The 22,158-nt window shown below is 36.5% G+C and overlaps 1 protein-coding gene and 1 pseudogene across 19 annotated transcripts in view; both read right to left on the minus strand.

The window, feature by feature from the left end:
• PSD3 (pleckstrin and Sec7 domain containing 3) overlaps window positions 1–22,158 on the minus strand; it is an 800,398-nt gene that overhangs the window by 45,386 nt on the left and 732,854 nt on the right. For 16 of the 19 annotated variants that reach the window (XM_053900975.1, XM_053900974.1, XM_053900976.1 and 13 more), the window contains 2 exons: window positions 21,658–21,802; window positions 7,049–7,192 (listed from right to left, as the gene is read on the minus strand). In XM_053900975.1, coding sequence (XP_053756950.1) covers window positions 7,049–7,192; window positions 21,658–21,802 — 289 coding nt within the window. Of the gene's footprint in view, window positions 1–44; window positions 110–1,113; window positions 1,349–7,048; window positions 7,193–21,657; window positions 21,803–22,158 lie in introns of those variants that run through there. The other 3 variants (XR_008421602.1, XM_053900979.1, XM_053900980.1) reach the window with 3 other exon arrangements.
• LOC109262236 (uncharacterized protein C3orf38-like) lies at window positions 11,672–13,032 on the minus strand (annotated as a pseudogene).

Below are 22,158 nucleotides of genomic sequence, written 5' to 3' on the forward strand. Positions count from 1 at the left end.
AAGTACTCTGGGTAAAAATAAAAAGGGAAAAACAAAATACACACCCCATTTCATTGTTCCAATTCTAGAGGTTAGCCCAGGAAAGGATTCAGCAGCAGCAGTCAGCAAACTAACAGAAGCAATGGGGAGGGTCATTTACCAAAAAGTCTACAGGAACCAGAAAGGAGGCAATTTACATTGTTTTCATGAAAACTTTCTTTATGAGGGAAATGTATTTGGTTTTCTCCTATCTCAAAAGTTACTGATATGAAAAAGGACACTACAAGGCTATAGGCAACATCATTCATACCAGGTGGGTCTCCTCTTTATTGTATCCCCAACCAGCAGTAATAATCAAAATATTAAACTACTGGTACAGCAATAGGCAAGTGCTAAATCCAAATGGACACCATGTGCAAACCATTGTAAAGCTTTATAGGTGCACAATAGCTGCCTATCAGCTCATTTTCCACCTCTTAAATTAAGCATAATATCTACCTGGGCCTGTTATCAGACCTCCTAATTCCTAACTGACTTTTAAGCAGTTTGCATGGTCAATATATATGCTAACCAGTACAGTAGCCACTAGCCTCAGGTAGCTACAGAACATGTGAAATGTGGTCAATCTGCATTGAGATATGTCATAAGTAGAAAATATACACTAAATTCTGATGACTTAGTAAGAAAAAAGAATGTAAAATATCTTAATATTTTATATTGATTACATGTTAAAATGATACTATTTTGGATACACTGATTCCACGTGTTTCTCTTAATTTTTAAATGCAGCTATTATAGAATTTAAGATTACATATGTGATTTGCATTATATCTCTATTGCATAGTACTGGTCTAGATCTCCTGAAATCCCCAAATTGAAATATTTTTGTTCTACGTTTAACACTCTTGGGGGTCTTCAAGAGAGTGAGTTAATCTAACAAACTAATTGGTGTTAATATGTCACTCTCCTCAAACAAGCAGAGTTGGAAGGGAACTTTAGGTTAATTTACCCAATCCCATTTCATTTTTATAGCCAGGAAACCGAGCTATAAATGTGTAATACTTATAGAGGATAAATGTATAACAAACACATCAAGGATAAGATTAACACAGCCTCCTAACTCCCAGCCAGTCCTTTTCCCAATTTTACTATTTTATCACTGCATTTGCCCTTACCCTGCAGATAATACATTAACTCAAAGCAGTGATCCTTACCAGAGCAGATATTTCAGGCACGTGGAGGAATAAATACAGGGACAGAGAGTCATTTCAAGTCAGATGGTTGGCTGTTTATTCTCAGGTATGACCCTAGTTGTTTTCAATCATCTTTTTAAAATGTGATTCAAAGGATCCTGTTGCTAAGCTTCTCCCTTCAAAAGCATACATCATCATTTACAGATTAAAATTCAGAGCTTCTTAGCCCTCTTACATCATGTCATGAAAATGCAATTCCAAATGGCATTCCAAGAATTATGTCTCTATTGTTAACTAGATTTGAATGCCTAGAAAACTGCTGATCTTAGGTCTCTAGTTTTTGACTCATAACAGTATCCCACTAAAAAAATAAAATAAAATTCTTAAATTCCCTCAAGAATTCTATTAACCTGCGATTAGACCCTGACATATAATCACTTCTGTGATGTTTTCTGTATAGGAGACATCATTACATTCTGGGCTAGACTCAGTTACTAAGACTGAGACTTGCAACTAATATTCTTTAAGTAAGTTAACGGAATTTCTCCCTTGCTTTCACTAGGGAGAAAAAGGGTAACAACTGCTGTTATTGTGCTCATATGATCAAGGCCACTTATAAATTAATAACCTGGACCTTTTGTTCCAGAGGTGGATTTGACTTGTGGCAGTTGGCATTGTATTGAGAAATGTCCTTGCACTGCTCCTGTGAGAAGAAAAGTGGTCCATAATGTAAAATTACTTATCTAATGTTGGCAAATTAAAAATGAGCAATCTGAGGAAACAGAGCTAATTTCAACCTGAGAATTTATTTTTTAAAAAATCTCAAACCACCCACCCACTACGCAACAAACAACTCAACAGTAACACTGAGGGTTTACAACTAGATATTTATATTATGGGCACTTCTAAACATGAGTTGAGTTTAATGACACTGCTCATATTCTCAAATATGTCAATTTTAGAAAGAATCATGCCTTTTTTTAACATGCCAAGAAAAATCACAAAGTCAGAAAAAGATGCATCATGTCTCAAGAATGTCCTAGATTTTCTAGATTTAAAATATTCTGTTCCAAGCTTCTTATATGTCTTGTTATAACGGACATTTGTTGTTTCTAAAATGGAATTTCCTAGCCATGTGGTTGGTGTGGGTCCTAACGGTCTTAAGCCATAAGTATATGCTACTCTAGGTTGCAATTGAGGAGAGAAAACTTACTGAATTCTAGCTCATTAAGCCAAGGGGATATTATTTTGCATTTGGCTTGAGCCATCAGGGAAGTGGAATTTTTTATTTGCTAGATTAGAACCTGAAAACACACACCTGGAAGTTTCCACTTTCTAAACATGAAGGGATTGCTGAGTCCAACGCCCATGTTCAAAGATTTAACTAAGACACAAAGCATAAACAACTGGCTGCACCTATCATACTAGGGATGGCAAACTCAAATGCATTCAGGGGCTGGGCCAACACAATGTGGAAACCTACCGGATGTGATATAATAGGGAGTAGTGGAGAAGAGACTGCTGATCCTCTCTGAGTGCATATAAATTAGAACGAAAACAAATATAGCACTGTGCCGGTCAAACAAAACTGCTGACATTAGGTCTGCTGGCTACATTAAATTCATTGGCATTGTATTGGCCACCAAGTTTCCACCTGGCTCTAAAATGAACCTCAGAAACCTCTATTAACCTGGCCCTAAATAATTCCTCTTCTGTAAATCTCATACAGCCCAGTCATGTTTTTAAACATTTTGGGCTGCTACACAGTCTCCCTTTCCCTACTTAGGCTTAAGGATGAATTATTTAAGCTGTTGAAAACATCTTGTTACATGAAATACTGGGAGTAAATGGTATCTACACTTTCTAATTGCCATTGTTTTTAAAGCTAAAGAAACAAAGCCAAATGTATGGGGCTAACTACCAAGCTATCAAGTTTTTATATCTAATACAAATCATCCATCTGTCCCATATCTTGAAAAATTTCCAAATGCACCAGCAGCATGGAGATAAATTTAGACATTTTGAAGTGAAATGGGAACTGAATAAAGTAGAAATAAGTTAATTTATAAAGAAGCGAGGCTATTTCTGATATTTATTTTTTGAAATTGGAAAATGATGATGAGTTTCTTAACAGAGACTTGTTAGGTCTAACCACTCTTTCAAAAGTAAGTTTAGGTTCCAAGTGAACTCTTCTGAAAAATTAACAGTCATGGCTTGGAGGTACAAATCCAATCAAATACAAACAACCTCTCTTCCCCCTGTCAACAGAGAGACAGGCACAGATGTAGTCAATTATAGCCCATTCTGAGTGTAGTTTGCTGCTTTAAGTAAAAGAGAATCTTTTTCTTATAGGCTAAAGCTAGTAAGATAAATGGAAGTCTCTTTGTTCTCTGTAGACTTTTTATAGACTTTAAAACAAAAAAACAACAACAAAAAACTCACACTCTGAACCTACTTATTTACTATAATTTCTAGTAACTTACTGTCAGTCAGACTTTGAAGGCACAGAAAGAGCTATGAATTTGGCCTACAATGAAGACTGTTGGTACTCAAAGCAACTTCGGATATAAACAACTGAAATGCGTAAAGGGAGGAACAACTCCCAGTGTAATCACCAAAAGCTTAACATTCTAACAAAATAAAGGCATTTTTCCTTATCAAGTGTAAAAATTGTAAGAATTTCCTATGGTCTGAAACCACAGGGAGGTCCCTACTACAGGAGTAGGTGAAAGAGCTAATTTTTGCCTGTTATTCTTACTGGCGACAGGATGCAGATGGGATTAAAGCTCCCCTTCCTGTCACTGCCCACTTGAGATTCACACTGAATTGCAGACACTGTTCTTACCTGCCTATCAGATTTGTTTTCAGGGCACCTACTAAGCTGTCTCAGAGAAGTACTTTCTTTGATGTTATCTTTTATATATAATAATAAAATTCCATGCATTCATTCAACAAATATACATTGAACCTATGTTCCAGAAGCTTGAGGATAGAGAAGTGAACAAAATATACAAAATGATCAATAAAAAACTCTCATACCCTCTATTCAGGGAATGAGATTAGATTCATTCAGGGAATGAAGCAGTCTGCTAAGAAAATGTTGCTTATAAAGCAGAATACTTAATGCTATGCAAAAGATCTCCACGAACACACACACAACACAAATTCTGGTGGCTGAAATAATAGCAAAGTGGACCCCACAAGATATATTACCACAAGTTAGTGAAAACTAATAATTCACTTTTTAAAAAGAATTAATTTTATAAACACCTTTTTGGATAGCATCTACTCTTCTACTTTCCTGATAGACATAGGTTAATGCAACTTGAGAGACAATCCAATATGCCTGACATATTAGCATATGAGTATGATTTTGATGAGCCAGGGATTGTGTAATACAATTTTCAGGTTCCATGAGGTGACAATGTAATGAAAGCAAGACTGATCCCCACAAAGCTTGGTCTAAATTCCATGTTAGGAAATGAAAATGCTGGTTCTTGCTAGGTTACATTTTCTGAAAACGGGCACCACAGTAGGTTCAAAAGTACAGAGTGCAGGGGTGCCTGAGTGGCTCAGTTGGTTGAGTGTCTGACTTTGACTCAGGTAATGATCTCGCAGTTGGTGGGTTCGAGTCCCACGTCAGGCTCTGTGCTGATAGCTCAGAGCCTGAAGCCTGCTTTGGATTCTGTGTCTCCCTCTCTCTGTCCTTCCCCTACTCACACTCTGTCTCTCAAAAGTGAATAAATGTTAAAAAATCTTAAAAAAAAAGTATGGAGTGCTTCTAGCAGTGACAACTTTTCAATGATCTTGCAGCTACCCCCACCTCCTGTGGACAAGCTCTCAGCCTTTAAAGTCAAGGGCTCAAAGTAAGGTGTTGAGTGCTAGACACAGGGGAGTGAGGGTGTTGGGAAATTCAATTAGTATGTGTGAAAATAAAAGGGCCCATAGCTGAAAGCCACTCAAAGTGTGAAGATTGCTTTCTGAGAAACTCCCATTTCTCAAGAATGAACAAACCTGGGGAAAGATGAGCTCCTTAGTTTTTTGTTTTGTTTTTTACAAAATATTTTTCAAGTCTTTTGCTGGTGAGGCTTCTACAGTTTTTGCTAATAAACTTTTACCTTTACTAAAAGAATGACTTTTCTTCATCTGCCCACAGCAAGAACTTGCTTGACCATAAAGAATGCTAGTACATGGATCTGCACTGGATAAAATGCCACATCTTATAACAGAAATTTTATAACTCAGGGAGATACTTTTTTAAGCTTCCATGAAATCCTATGCAATTCAATATGCAAGCATACAGCAAAGATTAGAAATGAACTTGAGGTCTCTGTACTCCCAAGAACTCACCATCTTGAGCAGGGGGAGGTGTTATGGAATCTACCATAGATACAAAGACATACTGAAAAACTTTAACATAAAACCAACTGTGGCAAGGACTGTAACAGATTAAACCCAATTAATAAGTTTAGAATTGACTTTTTTAAAAAAATAAATGTTTATTTATTTTGAGAGAAAGAGAGCAGGGGAAGGGCAGAGAGAAGAGAGACAGAGAGAGAGAATCCCAAGCAGGCTCTGCACTATCAGCACATAGCCTGACCTGGGGTCTTGATCTCATGAACTGTTTGATCTTGAACTGAGGGAAAAGCAAGAGTCAGATGCTTAACTGACTGAGCCACCCAGGCACCCCGAGTAGTCTTTTCATAGGAGGTATTTGAGCTGCATTTTGAAAGCTGAACAGGACTTTCAGGAATGAAGATGAGGGGAGGGGCATTTGGGGCAGAAGAAAGTAGATGAACACAGGCACAAAGTACACTTGGAGAGTGTAGGCAGAAATGTGACTAACACATAAGGAGGCTGTTGTGGAAAGAAACCAGTGTGGTAGAAAGACAGAAGGAACCCAAATCCTCTGAGATTAAGGATTAGGACTTTACTCATAAGCTAAATTTTGGGGGGAGTCTTAGGAGAACCTCAAGGGCAGCTGCTAAACAGAGGAATGCCACTGTCTGGGTTAAGCCTTAGAAAACTAATTGTCAGGCTCTGTGCTGACAGCTCAGAGCCTGGAGCCTGCTTCAGATTCTGTTCCCCCTCTCTTTGCCCCTCACCCTCTCATACTCTGTCTCTTTCTCTCTCAAAAATAAATAAACATTAAAAAAATTAAAAAAGAAAAACTAACTGTCACAAGAGAACTAAAGAGACACAGGAGGCTACCACCACATTCAGGTGAGAGATGAAAAACCCAGGACTTGAGCAGAGGAAGTATAAGAGCAATTGCCTATGGTAAGGAAGAGACAGAAGTGAAACACTAGAGTGGCTGAGCACTGGGATTTAGCTCCTGATTAGATACTGGGGGGCTGCAGGGGCCAGGAGGAGGGTGCTCAAATGAGTCTAAGTTTCAAGCTTTAGGAAGAAACAGGATGATAAGATGAGAATGAAGGAGATGAAGGACAGAAAGTAACACAGACTATAACAGATACTTCATGTCACCCTATAGCTCATTTCCTCCACTGTATTTTTATTTTTTATTTTTTTGACTCAAACTCTGCTGGAAGAGATATAAACACATAGAAAGCAGCTGCCCCATTCTGGGATTGTTTTTTCTCACAGCAGGCACACATTATCCCAACCAGGCAGGCTGTTTGCTTTTAAGCACATAAACTAACAGATATTTTTTGATGTTTGTTTGATGCTTAAATAGAATCCTGAGCATGAGGGGCCACCATGATCTAGACCATGCCCAGAGCTCCCAAGTTAGAGCCAGGGTCAAGGTATACTTCCCATAGTTGCAGTAGCCAAAAAAAAAAAAAAAAAGTCTCATGCAAAAAATCATAAAATAACTTAGGCATAGGCATTTATTCCATTTAGGTTCAACATACCTCAAATTCCAGATAGTGATCTTTCAGTCTGTATTCATCTATCTCCTTGGCTTTAACTTTCTTATCCGGGGGATATGAGCGGTGTTCAGCCAGCTCAGTGGTAATCTGCTTCAGTTTGCTTTCATGAGATTTCAGCTGTTCCTCCTGTAGGATTTTATTAAGCTATTTAGCATCAGAAAATAATTCATAGAGTACTTTTCAATAAAAAAATCATAGAGTGCTTTTAAAAATCCCTTATGATGAATGACTTTAATTCATCAAAACAGTCCAATGTGCCTCTGCTGCCACATCTTACCAACTTTCTCATGCTAGGTATTCACATATACCTTTACAAACTGACAACAGGCCCCTTGTTATAAAACCAAATACTTTCAGAGCCCCTTATCAAATATACCGGTCATGAAGTTGAGAACAGGGTTCCTAACAGATAATCCAAAAGGCAAAGTACCAGTTAAGCACTTAGAGTCCCAGATAATTTGGCTTTTCTATTTCCTGTCCAATCAGTAATGCTGCTAATTTCCCCGTCTGTCACAATGAATGAAAAGTCTCTCTGCTTAGTTTTTCTTTTTCCTTTTTGAGACGAACAATGTCACCAAGAAATAATTCTCTGAAAGCTATCTGAAGATATTCTAAAAAATGCATACACCTATGCCTTTTCCCTCCAAAGTAGTAGAGGTTTTAACTTCTTTCAAAATCTTATTGATCCAAAGTATTAATTCAAATAAATGTTCCTATAGAGAAATTATTGCCTGAACAGTGTCACTATAGGCACCATGCACCAATGCAACATGGTTGATCCTATGCCAAAGAATTTACATACTAGGGGCAACATTTTTATCACCTCATAATAATGAAAGACACCATCAAACCCTCTGGCAACATTTTAAAAATGAAACAAAAACATTGGAATTTTCTTGCATTCCTAAAGTTATATGACTGCTTTGTTTACTATTCTGCATTCACATATATATTATCCAATTCTTGATTATAAATTTCACATGTACAATAAGAAATAAATGAATAAAATAAATGAAAAGGAAATGATTAAACTAGGCGATAAATACAATTTGTATAATAACACCATAATTTCTTTTTCTTTTCTTTTCTTTTTTTTTTTTTTTAAGAGCAGACAAAAGGAATTTCCCTCCTTCGTGAAGTTCTTACTTTAGGACTTATCAATTTGTACTCTTCAAAAAAGGCATGGCAATGAGAAAAAAAAATGGTTGTTTCCTCCTGCTTCCAGAATTCATGTCACCCTAGATGATCACGAGAAGAGTTAAACGTAAAAAATTAACATGTACAACACATCATCACAATTCCCAGTTGAATTCTTTCCATATGACATTTTTGTAAATTAAAATTACTAAATCCTAGATCAGTAAGTATTTGCTAGGTGATGAAGAATTTAAACCTTAAAGTAACTATATAATTAATCTGGCAACTTAACCTTGCAATTCAAACCTAGTTGGATAATTTAGAGGTGAAAAATCCCAACAATTTTAATTTATGATGTAGGAGTACATTGACAAACAGTAAAACCTTGGTTTGAGAGCATAATTTGTTCCAGAAACATGCTTGTAATCCAAAGCATTTGTATATCAAAGCGAATTTCCCCGTAAGAAATAATGGAAACTCAGAGATTCATGTATCATGCTGATTTGTGGATAATGACTCATACCTGTAGCCCAGGAATAAATCCCACTTGATCGTGGTGGATAATTCTTTTTATGTACTGTACGATTTGTATTGCTAGCATCTTGTTGAGAATTTCATCAGGGATGTTGATCTATAATTCTCCTTTTTAGTGGGGTCTCTGGTTTTGGAATCAAGGTAATCCTGGCCTCACTGAATGAGTTTGGAAGTTTTCCTTCCATTTCTTTCTTTTTTTTCTTTCTTTTTTTTTTTCATCTGTAATAGTCATTTTTTTTTAAATTTAAATTTTGGTAAACATAACAGCACAATATTGGTTTCAGGAGTAGAATTCAGTGATTCATCACTTATATACAACACCCAGTGCTCATCACATCAAGTCACCTCTTTAATGCCCATCACCCATCTAGCCCATCTCCCACCCACCTCCTCCCATCAACACTCAGTTTGTTCTCTAGTATTAAGAATCTTTTGTGGTTTGTTTCCTTTTCTTCTCTTCCCACCCTTCATTACCATATGCTCATCTGTTTTGTTTCTTAAATCCACATGGGTGAAATCATGGTATTTGTCTTTCTCTGACTGATATATTTCGCTTAGCATAATATTTTCTATCTCTGCCCACATTGTTGAAAATGGCAAGATTTCATTCTTTTTGATGGTTGAGTAATATTCCATTTTATATAATATATATTATTTTATGTTTTAAAATTTTATATATTAAATATATATTATATTTATACTTTTATATATTATATATTATTTTATATATATATATATATATCACATCTTCTTTATCCATTCATCAATTAATGGACATTTAGCCTCTCTCCATAGTTTGGCTATTGTTGATAATGCTGCTGTAAACACTGAGATGCATGTACCCCTTTGAATCTGTTATTTTGTATCCTTTGGGTAAATACCTAGTAGTAAAATTCCTGGATCAGAGGGTAGTCCTATTTTTAGTTTTTTGAGAAACCTCCATACTGTTCTCCAGCATGGCTGCACTAGTTTACATTCCTACCAACAGTGCAAGAGGGCTCCCCTTCCTCCACATCCTTGACAACACCTGTTGTTTCTTGTGTTGTTAGTGTTAGCCATTTTGAAAGGTGTGAGGTGACATCTCATCATGGTTTTGATTTGTATTTCCCTGATGATGTGAGATGTTGATTATCTTTTCATGTGTCTTTTTAGCCATCTGGATATCTTCTTTGAAAAAGTGTCTGTTCATGGCTGCTGCCCATTTCTTAGTGCTGCCCATTTCTTAAGTTGTTTGGTTTTTGGGTGTTGAGTTTGGTAAGTTCTTTATAGATTTTGGATACTAACCCTTTATCTTATGTCATTTACAAATATCTTCTCCCATTCTGTTGGCTTTTGTTGACTGTTTCCTACCCTGTACAGAAGGTTTAATCTTGATGAAATCCCAGTAGTTCATGTTTGCTTTTGTTTATTCATGGCGAATCATTCTTTTAATGTTATTTTAATGCACTGTTGAATTTGATTTGCTAGTACCTTGTTGAGAATTTTTGCATCCAGGTTCATCAGGGATATTAGTCTCTAACTCTCCTTTTCAGTGAGGTCTTTGTCTGGTTTTGGAATCAAGGTAATGGTGGCTTCCTAGAGTGAGTTTGCTTTACTTCCATTTCTATTTTTTGGAACAGTTTGAGAAGAATAGGTATCAACTCTACTAATTCCCCTGGGAAGCCATCTGGCCCAGGACTCTTGTTTGTTGGGAGACTATTGATAACTGTTTCAATTTCTTTGCTTGTTATGGGTCTGTTCAAGTTTTCTATTTCTTCCTGTTTCCGTTTTGGTGGTTTACGAGTTTCTAGGAATTTGTCCATTTTTTCCAGGTTGCCCAGTTCATTGGCATATAATTTTTCATAGTATTCTCTTATAATTGTTTGTATTTCTGTGGTGTCAGTTGTGATGTCCTCTTTCATTTGTGATTTTATCTATTTGGGTCCTTTCTCTTTTCTTTTTGATAAGTCTGGCTAAGGGTGTTATCAATTTTGTTTATTCTTTCAAAGAAGCAGCTCTTACTTTCATTGATCTGGTCTACTTTCTTTTTTGTTGTTTCTATATAATTTATCTGTGCTGACTTTAGGCTTCATTTGCTACTTCTTTTCTAGCCCCTTTAGGTGTAAGATTAGGTTGTATATTTGGGACTTTTCTTGCTTCTTGAGATAGGCCTGAATTGCAATGTACTTTACTCTTAGGACTGCCTTTGCTGCATCCCAAAGGGTTTGGACTGTCATGTTTTCATTTTAATTTGCTTCTATGTATTTTTTAATTTCCTCTTTAATTTCTGGTTAACCCATTCATCTTTAGTAGGAAGTTCTTTAACCTCCATGTATGTGAGGGCTTTCCAAAATTTTTCTTGTGGTTGACTTAAAGTTTCACAGCTTTTGGTCTGAAAATATTCACAGTATGATCTCAATCTTGTACCAGTTGAGGCCTGATTTGTGACCCAGTATGTGATCTATTCTGGAGATTGTTCCATGGGTACTTTAAAAGAATGTATATTCTCCTGCTTTAGTGTGAAATGCTCTGAATATATAACACTATGTTTCCTTTATATGGTATTATAATAAACATTCTATAAAACTGTTAGTTTAAATCTTAGATAAGAATAAGGTCTGTTTTGAGAACAGCATTTATTATTGCTCAAAAATACTTCAAAAATGTTGCAGATTTTAAGATATTTGGCTTGGTATACAATAAATAACTGTGAATAATGTTTTAAAAAGAGAAAGTAAATTTTAAAAAAATTTCTCTTTTAAAAAGAGAAAGTAAATTTTCTCCACCTGCTAACTTACTGGACCTTTTGATTGAGAATGTTATTCAAGTTTTCTAAAATGACAACTTTGAGTATACATTAAACATCTCTAAAACATGTACTTACTTAAAAAACAGTACTGTCATGACATGCATTTATGATACTGTCCAGATTTAGATAAAAGTAAATGAGAATTGCATTAAGCTCTCAGAACATTTGCTGCAACAAGAAGCAAGGACATCACATACTATGTTATTCTGTAGTCAAGTAAGATATTGCAACTAATAAATGTCAATCTTCACATCTGAAATCACCTAGACATTATTGTTAGAGTAAGACATATTTGGAAGAGTTTCTGTATAGAAGGTTTTTTTAGATTGACATACAGCTGGGTAAACTCAGTTTTCTTTTGTTCAACAATGCCTCATCTCCACTGCATAAAGTCTGGTCTCCAGTTCCACTATCCAATGCCTGCCTTACATTAAGTTGTATTTTGTTGGCACTGCATAAAGCAATTATGTTATGAAAGACCTCTAGGTTACTATGTTCAAATTAACAGCTGGTTTCATTAATGTTCCTAGAGCAACAGAACCCTCTCCAATAATTTTCAGGTTGATAAATTTGATTTTCCAAGTATTTTCCAAAACAGGGCAGTGCATGAGTCCAAAAATTTGTTCAAAAATGCCCAAACAAGTGTTCCCCTGGTGGGAAGTTCCAGCAATTCCAACCATAACTAGACCATAGGGAGCAGAAGCACATTTTCAATCTATGGGAATCTAGTGGGACTGAGAAGACACTCTTCTTTCACTAGTGACAGCAGATTAAGGCTCATACTTTTTGCTCCACTCAGAGTAGTCTATCACATTTTGTTCAGAGGTACTGTAAGAAAATGTAAGCTTCACATCATGCCACAAGTGTGGTGGGCCCCTATTCATCTTGAGGTGGTCCCAGAAAAGGATTCTGAGAATTAAAAACTTCAAAGAACAAGTGACAGGATTCTGCTAATTGAGAAAAATTGACTTTTTCAGTTTTTTAATCTTCTTTTTCCTGCCATCAAGAGTCTAATGTCCTCTGTTTTAATTAGCTCTGGTATTTCCTTCAACTTGTAATTGTTTTTTCCAATAATCCTTTGTATGCTGAATAAGATTATGTTTTTCAGTAGCTGGAGGTATAATTACCCTGTGTTGTGTTTTTCAGTAGCTGGAGATATAATTACCCAGTGTTGCCAAGTACTTAAATATGACTTCTAAGTGGACTTTCTTATGCCTCAAAAGTTCTTTTACACTTTGTATACTGATTTGCACAAATGGCATCTTGGCGGTCCTCAGGCCACACCAGGCGATTGGTGATGGTGTCGCATAGGGCCATGATACCGTCACTGTCCAGAGGTTGAGCAGGGTATGACAGCCCTCCATTCTGGGTAGCGGAGCCCAACATCTCAACCCTCCAAAATGAAGGGAGAGGATGACGCCGTAATGTCATCCCTTTAGGCCCACTGGGTCGGTACCTTGGCCCATAATTTCAAAATATAAAAATTTTATATCGGGGGGGAATAATTAAAAAGACTACCAGAAAGTGAATAATTATGGCCAACAAATTAAGATTATGTAATATCATTGTACATTAAAAATGATAATCAGAAATTATGAGTCAAATGTAATATCTTAGGGATTTGTTATAATGTACACCTTAAAAGCCAACCAAGGAAAACTAAAATACAAGTCTAAAGCCATCAAAGTAAAAAGAACAATAAAAAGTTTTTAAAAAGCAAGGTACATCAGTGGAAAAAAAACAAGAAGGGTGGCAGGAACAAGTGGAGTAAATGAAAGATGAGATTCATTTTTAAATAGCAACTAAAACAAAATAAAAAACCTAACAAAATGCCAGAAAAGTAGAGGAGAAGAAAACAAAGAAATCTGCTTTGAGATTTTACCCAAACTTGTCACTTGTACACTCATAATACTGAAAGTAAATGAAAACAATGCTTCCATAGCTTTTATTGACAACTTCTCATTCATCTTTTTGTTTCTTTCTCCAAAAACACTGCAGACTGTGTTATGGACTTGAATGTTTGTGTCCCTTCAAAATTCCTATGTTGAAATCTAGTGTGGCTATCTTTGTAGATGGGGCTTCTAGGAAGTAACTGAGGGCAAATGAGGTCCTAAAGATAGGGCCCTGACCTGATAGGATTAGTGTTCTTAGAAGAAGAGACATCACAGAGCACATTCTCTCTCTGGGCACGAACTCTGAAAAAGACCATGTGAGAATGTAGAAGAAAGAGGGCCATCTGCAACCCAAAGGGAGAACCCACACCAGCCCCCAATGCTGCTGCCACCTTGATCTAGGGCTTCTGGTCTCCAGAACTGTGAGAAAAACATTTCTGTCATTTAAGCCAACCAGTCCATGGTATTTTTTATAGCAGCCAGAACTAAGAAGAATGTATCAATAGCTTTTTCCTTTCAAAGTAATTTCTTTTGTGTATTTACTGAAACATGTAAATTATTTAATAGAATGTTTGACAAAAGATATTGGGTGATCAGACCGCTTCAAAAAATAAAAACATGATGAATTTTTTCTTTGTTTAATAAAATGTTTCAGATATACAAAAAGTCATATTGAATGATATGTAAAAAATGCTCATTTATCTAACAGCTGGTTTAAGAAAAAAATAAGAAATCATTTGAAACTCCCTGCATTTATTTATCTACTCATCTCATCTTTTTCTATGCTACTCCTATACAAATAGAAGGCTCCATAGAAATAGTATGTTCTACAGGTTTTTATAGTTTGTAAGGCTTCCTTTATGATTGTCTTTTCATTCAACAGGTTTTTAAGATTTATTCACATATGTGCTCTAGTTCCTCAAAGTATACTGTTTCATTGTAGGACATTCTACAATTCCATTGAAGGATGCTTAGGTTGTTTTCAGATTTCTTGAGGCTATTATAAATGATACTACATTGAACATGCTGCCTAGTGAATATGGGAAAGAATTGTCCTACAGTACAATCACCAAGAGGTAGATTTTTGGGGTTTAGAATATGCACATCTTTAAGGTGACATTAACTTGTTTTTTAAAGTGTTTCTACCAGTTTACACTCTCATAGTAGGCTTGAAATTCACATTGTTCTAAAACTGAGGGTTGATGGGGGGTGGGAGGGAGGGGAGGGTGGGTGATGGGTATTGAGGAGGGCACCTTTTGGGATGAGCACTGGGTGTTGTATGGAAACCAATTTGACAATAAATTTCATATATTGAAAAAAAAAAAAAGAAATTCACATTGTTCTATACCCTTGCCAAAATTTGATATTTACTCAAAACCAGTGTTATTCCAGGTATCACAATGTCTTCCACTTGTGCACTACTATAGCACTTGAATGTCTATGCTACATACTTATTACAAAATATACTCTGACTTCTGTGTAGATTTTATCTTCTTTACTGATTATAAGCTCTTTGAAGGCAGAAAGGGTCATTTTTCCCCCTTTCCTCAAATCCTCCAGTGTTTAGTACTAAGCAGAGAAAACAGTATATGGTATAATTTTTGTATAGTACTGGAATAATTCTGATAGATTCTTTAAGTTCTCATTAGCTGAGAGCCAAGACCATCATCTTGGCTATTTTTATAATGTCCACATACCTAATACAGTACTTGATATATAGGTTCTTCAGTCAAGAGTAACTGATTAAATGATTTAAAAAAAAGTGGGGGAGACATAGAGGGGAGGACTCAAGAGTGTTTCCTTCGTGCTGTTCTAAAGCTGATAGATGATTTAGAAAGTAATGACATTTCTAGGAATCTTCTAAGAAATTTACAGGTCAAATTGCTAAATACTGCAGCCTTATCAAACCCAAGATGTATGGAATTTAGAATAAAGAACATCTGCCTTGAGTCAGTTTGAGGTATTATTGAAGGCACTATCAGAAAGATTTTATCATTTCATGTTTAAAAGATTTAAAGACTTTAAACAGCGTAGTGAGCTGCTGCATAACTTCAAAATGATTTAACTGTTGATTACTTAAAATATGTTAAGTAGAGACCTTTAAGAAATGAATACAAAACAGTGTAGTTACCATTTAAGGTGATGCCAAGGAGTTTAGACCACATCTTGTTGGCTAAAGTGAGTCAATTAACATTAAGTGACCGTAATTACATGAGTCATATTTTAGCTGCAACTGTCAAGGATGGATTGGAGAAAAGCAAGATTGGAAGAAGAGCAATATTAAGCGGTTATGTGAATAGTTTGCAAGAATTTTTCAAAGTGGAGTGTGTGCAACCCAGGCAAGATCATCCACTGGGAAGAATTTTAAAAATCAACATTGGGATATAATTCACATACCACACAATTCACCCATTTAAAGTGTATAATTTAATATTTTTTAGTATAGTCATGGGGTGGTGCAACCATCACTACAATTTAATTTTATGACATTTTAGTTCCCCTAAAAGTGTCTTTTTGGAATGGAATCAACAATATGTTTCTTTTGTGACTGGTTTCATTGTTTTTTTTTTTTTTGTTTTTTTTTTTTTACAACTGAATACTATCCCATTGTATGGATATATCACATTTTATTTATATATTCATTAGCTGACAGCCATTCACACCTTTGGCTGTTACGAATAATGCAGCAATGGACATTTGTGTGAAAGGTTTTATGGGGTGTATGTTTTCATTTAATCCTATGTTAAATCATTTGATAAACCATCAAACCGTTTCCCCAAGTACCTGCATTCATAGTATATTCCTATAAGCAACATATCAAAGTTGCAATTTCTCCATATCTTCACCATAACATTAGTTTCCTTAAAAGATTTTTTTTTTGAATTATGGCAGCCCTAATGAGTGTAAAATGATACCTACTGGTTGATTTGTATTTTCCTAATGACTAATGATGTTCGGCAGTTTTTCATGTTGTATTGATAATAGAACATGTAGTATATTTTATAAAAATATATACATATATTGGAGGATATCTGCTCAAATATTTAGTATTAATAAAATGAATGATCAAAAAAGTTCAGAGACCAGTGATCTAAGTGAAAGATGACAAACGCCAGAATTAATGGATGTGGGTAGGGTATGAAAATAACTGGATTTGTGACTAAAGTATGAAATGGAGTGGGATAGGAAGGATGTGGTTCTGGCCAGTATGGGACACAATTACAAGGATGACTTCCTCCTCTGAAATCCCACTGCCCCTAATGCCTGTTGGTGGAGGTCACTGAGAGAACGCAACCCTGCCTGACAGGCAAGCTGGACGTGGGCAGCCGGAGGCTCCTCACCTCCTTCCCATTCATGGAATGTGCATTTCACTTATTTCCCTGATCCATAAGCTGCCCCAAGGACATGGTCTTCAAATAGTAATGTGTTTTTGAGACCATCCGAATGGTATACATGATTGAGCTCAATTAAGGCTCTATATAGATTATGATACCAACAGATGTATGCAAAGATCTACTCATCTTGTGCCACCCAACACAGGTTTCTTAAGTAAATTCTCTTGCTTATTAAAACTACTACCTACCAATGTGAAGAGGTCTACTTCTTTCCTCAGTCTCTCCTTGCCCTCTGTGTTCAGAAGCCAGTTTACGAATGAACTCTGCCGCACTCATCTGGCCCTGGGCATTACTGCCCTAATGGTCAAACCACAGGGTAAAATGAGGGGTGAGAAACAAGAACAGGGCTTTCCTTTGTTTCCAAGGTCTGGCCCTCAACAGTTAACATTCAGTGATCAAACTAATCACTGATTATTGACTCAAATAATCATTGATCATTGATTCAGATCTTTACAGGAGAATGGCTGAAATTCTAAGAAGAAAACAGAACTAGATATCAGGAAATGGTAATTTCATGAGGTATCGGTGAGACAGAGCAGGAATTGGACTCAGGTTTCCTAACCTGACTGAGAAATCTAGCATTCCTTGTTTTCTTCATAAGGAGAAAACAAAAAAGTTAAAACTCTACGTCTCTTGAGTAGCACATCTTGCAGGAATGTGAGGGAGGATGCTTATTGAAAGGAACATATTTACTACCATGACTGGTGAAGACCAGACCAAACCAGTCTGCACCAAGATGGACCCCAGTGCTGAACTTTCACTGACTTCTTCTCTCATTATAATACTAAAAATCATATCCAGGGGTGGAGATTTAACATGTTAATTAGACATGCGATGTATGAAGACACATGGCATTTTATTTTATTTTTTTTTTAATTTTATTTTTTATTTTTTTAAATTTTTTTTTTTTTTAACGTTTATTTATTTTTGAGACAGAGAGAGACAGAGCATGAACAGGGGAGGGGCAGAGAGAGAGGGAGACACAGAATCGGAAACAGGCTCCAGGCTCTGAGCGGTCAGCACAGAGCCCGATGCGGGGCTCGAACTCACGGACCGCGAGATCGTGACCTGAGCCGAAGTCGGCCGCTCAACCGACTGAGCCACCCAGGCGCCCCTGACACATGGCATTTTAGACCCCTGCCTCTATGCTTTGACATTACCCTTTCCCCACCCAAGTTTCTGATAAAAACTCTCCCTGACCTTGCCTCGGGGTGGGGGGTCAGCCTGAGGACACTTCTTTGTGCTGCTTCCCTGTGCTTAAGCATAAGCTCCAATAAAGCCTTGCTGGAAATTCCCATTTAGCCTCTTGTCAATTTCTATTGCTGAGCGAGCCCAAGGGCCCAGTTCAGTTTCACACATCTCCAGCTAAGTAGTGAAGGGGAGGGTAGGGATTGTAGGGAGTACAGTGCAGCGCCTCTAAGTATGATCTTCACTGTTCACAGGCTGGACACCTGCTGTGTCTTAAAATATTCATGTGCCTGAGACCCTGACCCATACCTTACCAGCCTGGGGTAGGGGTGCTGGGATATGTGCACTTTCAACAAGTCCCCAGATCATTCTTGTGCATATTAAAGCCTGAAAATGACTACTTTGATGAGTATAAAAGGAGGTCCTGAACAGATCCTGAAGAGGGCTAACCATGAAATCCTAAGTTTAGAGTACTAGTTATACCAGAAGGAGAAATGAATCTTAAATATTCAAACTTGTTCCTCTGCCTCCAAAAGAAGAAAAATATGCTTTGGCAACACTGCCATGAAAACAACTAAAGAAGATAACTCCTACACAGCAGAGTTGTACAGAGAACCACACTGTACTGATAATGATCAATTTTAATAATGAAGGCTAATATGGTTTGGATAGAAGACAAGAATAATTTAGTAACCACATGCGAAGTAACTGCTTGAGCTAAAGCCGACCCGAAGACAAGAATAATTTAAATAAAAGCTTACAAATGACCAGGTGATGATGAACAGTGTGTCTCCAAAAGCACCAAACAATGTTTTAATTGAATGTTTAGTTTTTTCCTAACACTATTTAATTTTTTTTCCAGAAGGATACTCACATTGTTATACATGTATTTTGTAAACTAAAATTATCCAAGTGTTTCTGGCATTTAGGGCAGTCATAGCCAGGTTGTGGGTGTATGGAGAAAAAGGAAAGATAGCTTGGCTCAAGCAGTGGTTCTCAATAACAGTGAGTAGCAGTGGGGTAGGTTTTAACCCTACAGGACATTTGGCAATGTCTGGAGACATTTTTGGTTGTCACAACTAGGGGGATGATACTAGCATCTAGTGGGTATAGGCTAGGGATATTGCTAAACAAAAATTCAAAGGATGGTCCCCACAACAAAGAACTATCCAGGCTATAAAGGCAGTAGTGTTAAGGTTGGCAACACCAGGGCAAAATGCCAGGGCTAAACTTGAGGACTAGTCTACAAGATACTGGAAAGCTTGTGGGTGCACATATTTCAGGATTTACTGAAAGTGCACTAAGACTCCTCCAAAGATATCCCACAAGAGTCTCTATTTGATGTGGAGGGTGTGAACTAACTTCTCTCCCTTTTTCTAAACTATTATTTATCACATGCTTGATTTTACATATTTGTTTTTAAATTGTCCTATTACTCTCAAAGGCAAAACATCTTTTCGATTTTTAGTAAACAAACACAATGACCTGGACAAAAAACACAGAGCTAGTGAAAGAACCTTTAAAAAATCTTAAAAACATTCTAGAACATAGTCCTCATTTAGGCCCATAAAAGCTTGGTGATTTATTTGTGGAAAAGAAAACATCTTTTTTAACAAAGAAATTAATTCCTGAAACGACCTGGTCATCTTATGTGACATAGGAGCACACTTCTTTTTGGTTATTGCCTTATTTAAAATCTTAACTCCATCATTTTGATCAATTACATAAACAGGGGTGGGTTTTTGTTTTTGTTTTTGTTTCTCTGGATTTATGCTCAAAATAAGGAAAGATTAAGAATTTTATGCATTCTATTTTTAGAATGCCTCCAGTGTAAGGCATTTGTTTAAAATAAGAGATTTTATTTTGATAAAAGTGCTTGCTTGCTTAAACTGTTATCCTAAGGATGCTGGGGAACCAGTGAAGCATCCAAAATCTTACACATGACAAGACCTTTTATTATTTGGCCTCTGCTTACTTCTCCACAGAGGAATGTATCTTGCCTTTTCTCAGTATTTTGTGCTCAAGTCACAGTTGATAATTTATATGTTATGTATCTCAGTGCTTTCTCCTCTAAGCATTTTTGATCCTCTGCTGGGATTTTCTCTTCCGACACCACGCCTGCTATTCATCCTTTAAGTTTAAAATTAGATACCACAATGCCTCTTCCACCTACAAGGCCAGAGGCTAAATGTCCCTTCTTATACTCCCACAGCACTCTGGACTTATACTTCCTGTACTCCAGTGAAACTCTATTACAATTACTTGCATATTTTGTATCCAGAGAGTGTCTGGGTTTCATTTGTCTTTCTGTCTCCAGAGCCTAAAATAGTCTCTGAGGTGTAATAGGCACATAATACATATTTATTAAATACATATATCATTGATAATCCATGATATCAGGTATGTAGAGGAGCCAGTTAATATCAAGCCCTGGTTGATTAGAGCCAGATGAAACTATTTCTATTATTGCACCAATAAGAAATTCACAAGGACATCAAACTAGCTTCCAAAATCCTTAACTAGTCATTGAGAATACAGGCAACACAGACAGGTTTAAAATTGGCAAAACTGGCCTGTACACAATGTCCTTAGAACAGAGTTTTAAGTAAGACAGGAATACAATAAAATATGATCTTTAGAGAGATCAATCTGACAACAGAAGAAAAACTTATGGGACTACATTTGGAACACAGTTCTACTATACATGATCTTGACTAGCTAGAAAAACCCACATGGTCCACTTAGCTCCTCCCTGAGAGTTAGGGAAGTCTCTGCTCCAATGTACTGTGAATAGTGGATCCCTGGGAATATTCTTATATACCCAGCATCAAATATAGCCTGGGATATGGGAAGAGCTCAGTAAAATGAAAAAACAAATACATGAATAAAAAGCTTGTTTTCAAGCCAGGATGTCTGGCAGTAGCTACTCATTTAAAAAATATGAGTCAGTACAAACAAAACCAAAAAACTAAGCCTGCCATTTGCAACATCATGGTGTATAGAAGGTATAACGCTACATGAAATGAGTCAAGACAGAAAAAGACAAATACCACATATTTTCGCTTATATGTGGAATCTAAAAAACAAAACAAACGAATAAACAAACAAGCAAAAGCAGAGAGAGACCCATAAATACAGAGAACTAATGGTTCCTAGAGGGCAAGGGGGTGGAGGATGGGCAAAACGGGTGAAGGAGAGTAGGAGGAATAGGCTTCTAGTTATAGAATGAATAAGTTATGAGGGTGAAAAGTACAGCATAAGCATACAGTCAATGTTACTGTAATAATGTAATGGTAATGCTCGCGGTAGGCAGAGCTATGTTGTACATGTGAAATTAATGTAACATTGTGTGCCAACTATATTTCACTTAAAAATATTAAAAACAAAAAAACTAGGCCTGTATGACTGAGTAATAAACTAACATAAATTTTAGAAACGTATTATAGTATGTGTCCTATGTGTCAGCCACGTGCCAGCTTCCAATATGAAGTGCAAAACCCAGTATACTGCATTTTGCTTCGTTTATGCAATAGATCTTCCAAGGCAAGGTCTTATCCTTGCTGCCAACATATGGAATATTATTTAAATGAAAATGTTAGTAGGATTATTTTACAAAGTGCTTTTTTCCAAAGTCAAAGCACTATCAAAATGACTTACCTGAGACAGTTTTGTTGTAGTAGCAGGCAGAAGTGGACGACTAAACTTCTTCTGAGAACCAATGGCTGCTGGAAATGGTGGTGCAGAAAATACAGCTGCAACACAATTAATTTTGTTTATCCATCCTTGCATTTCCTCTGCACTCCTATGAGAAAAAGATAAATTTACATCAGGGTATTTCTCTATCTAAGTGTATCACACCTTGCCCATTTCTCATTATTGATTTTTTTTTTTTTTTACTTAAACTTTTATTTATTTATTTATTTATTTATTTAATATATGTAATGTATTGTCAAATTGGTTTCCATACAACACCCAGTGCTCATCCCAAAAGGTGCCCTCCTCAATACCCATCACCCACCCTCCCCTCCCTCCCACCCCCCATCAACCCTCAGTTTGTTCTCAGTTTTTAACAGTCTCTTATGCTTTGGCTCTCTCCCACTCTAACCTCTTTTTTTTTTTTTTCTTCCCTTCCCCCATGGGTTTCTGTTAAGTTTCTCA

Source organism: Panthera pardus, unplaced genomic scaffold (genome assembly GCF_024362965.1).
Source record: "Panthera pardus isolate Hobbes unplaced genomic scaffold, ASM2436296v1 HiC_scaffold_13, whole genome shotgun sequence".
NCBI classification, from domain to species: Eukaryota; Metazoa; Chordata; class Mammalia; order Carnivora; family Felidae; genus Panthera; species Panthera pardus.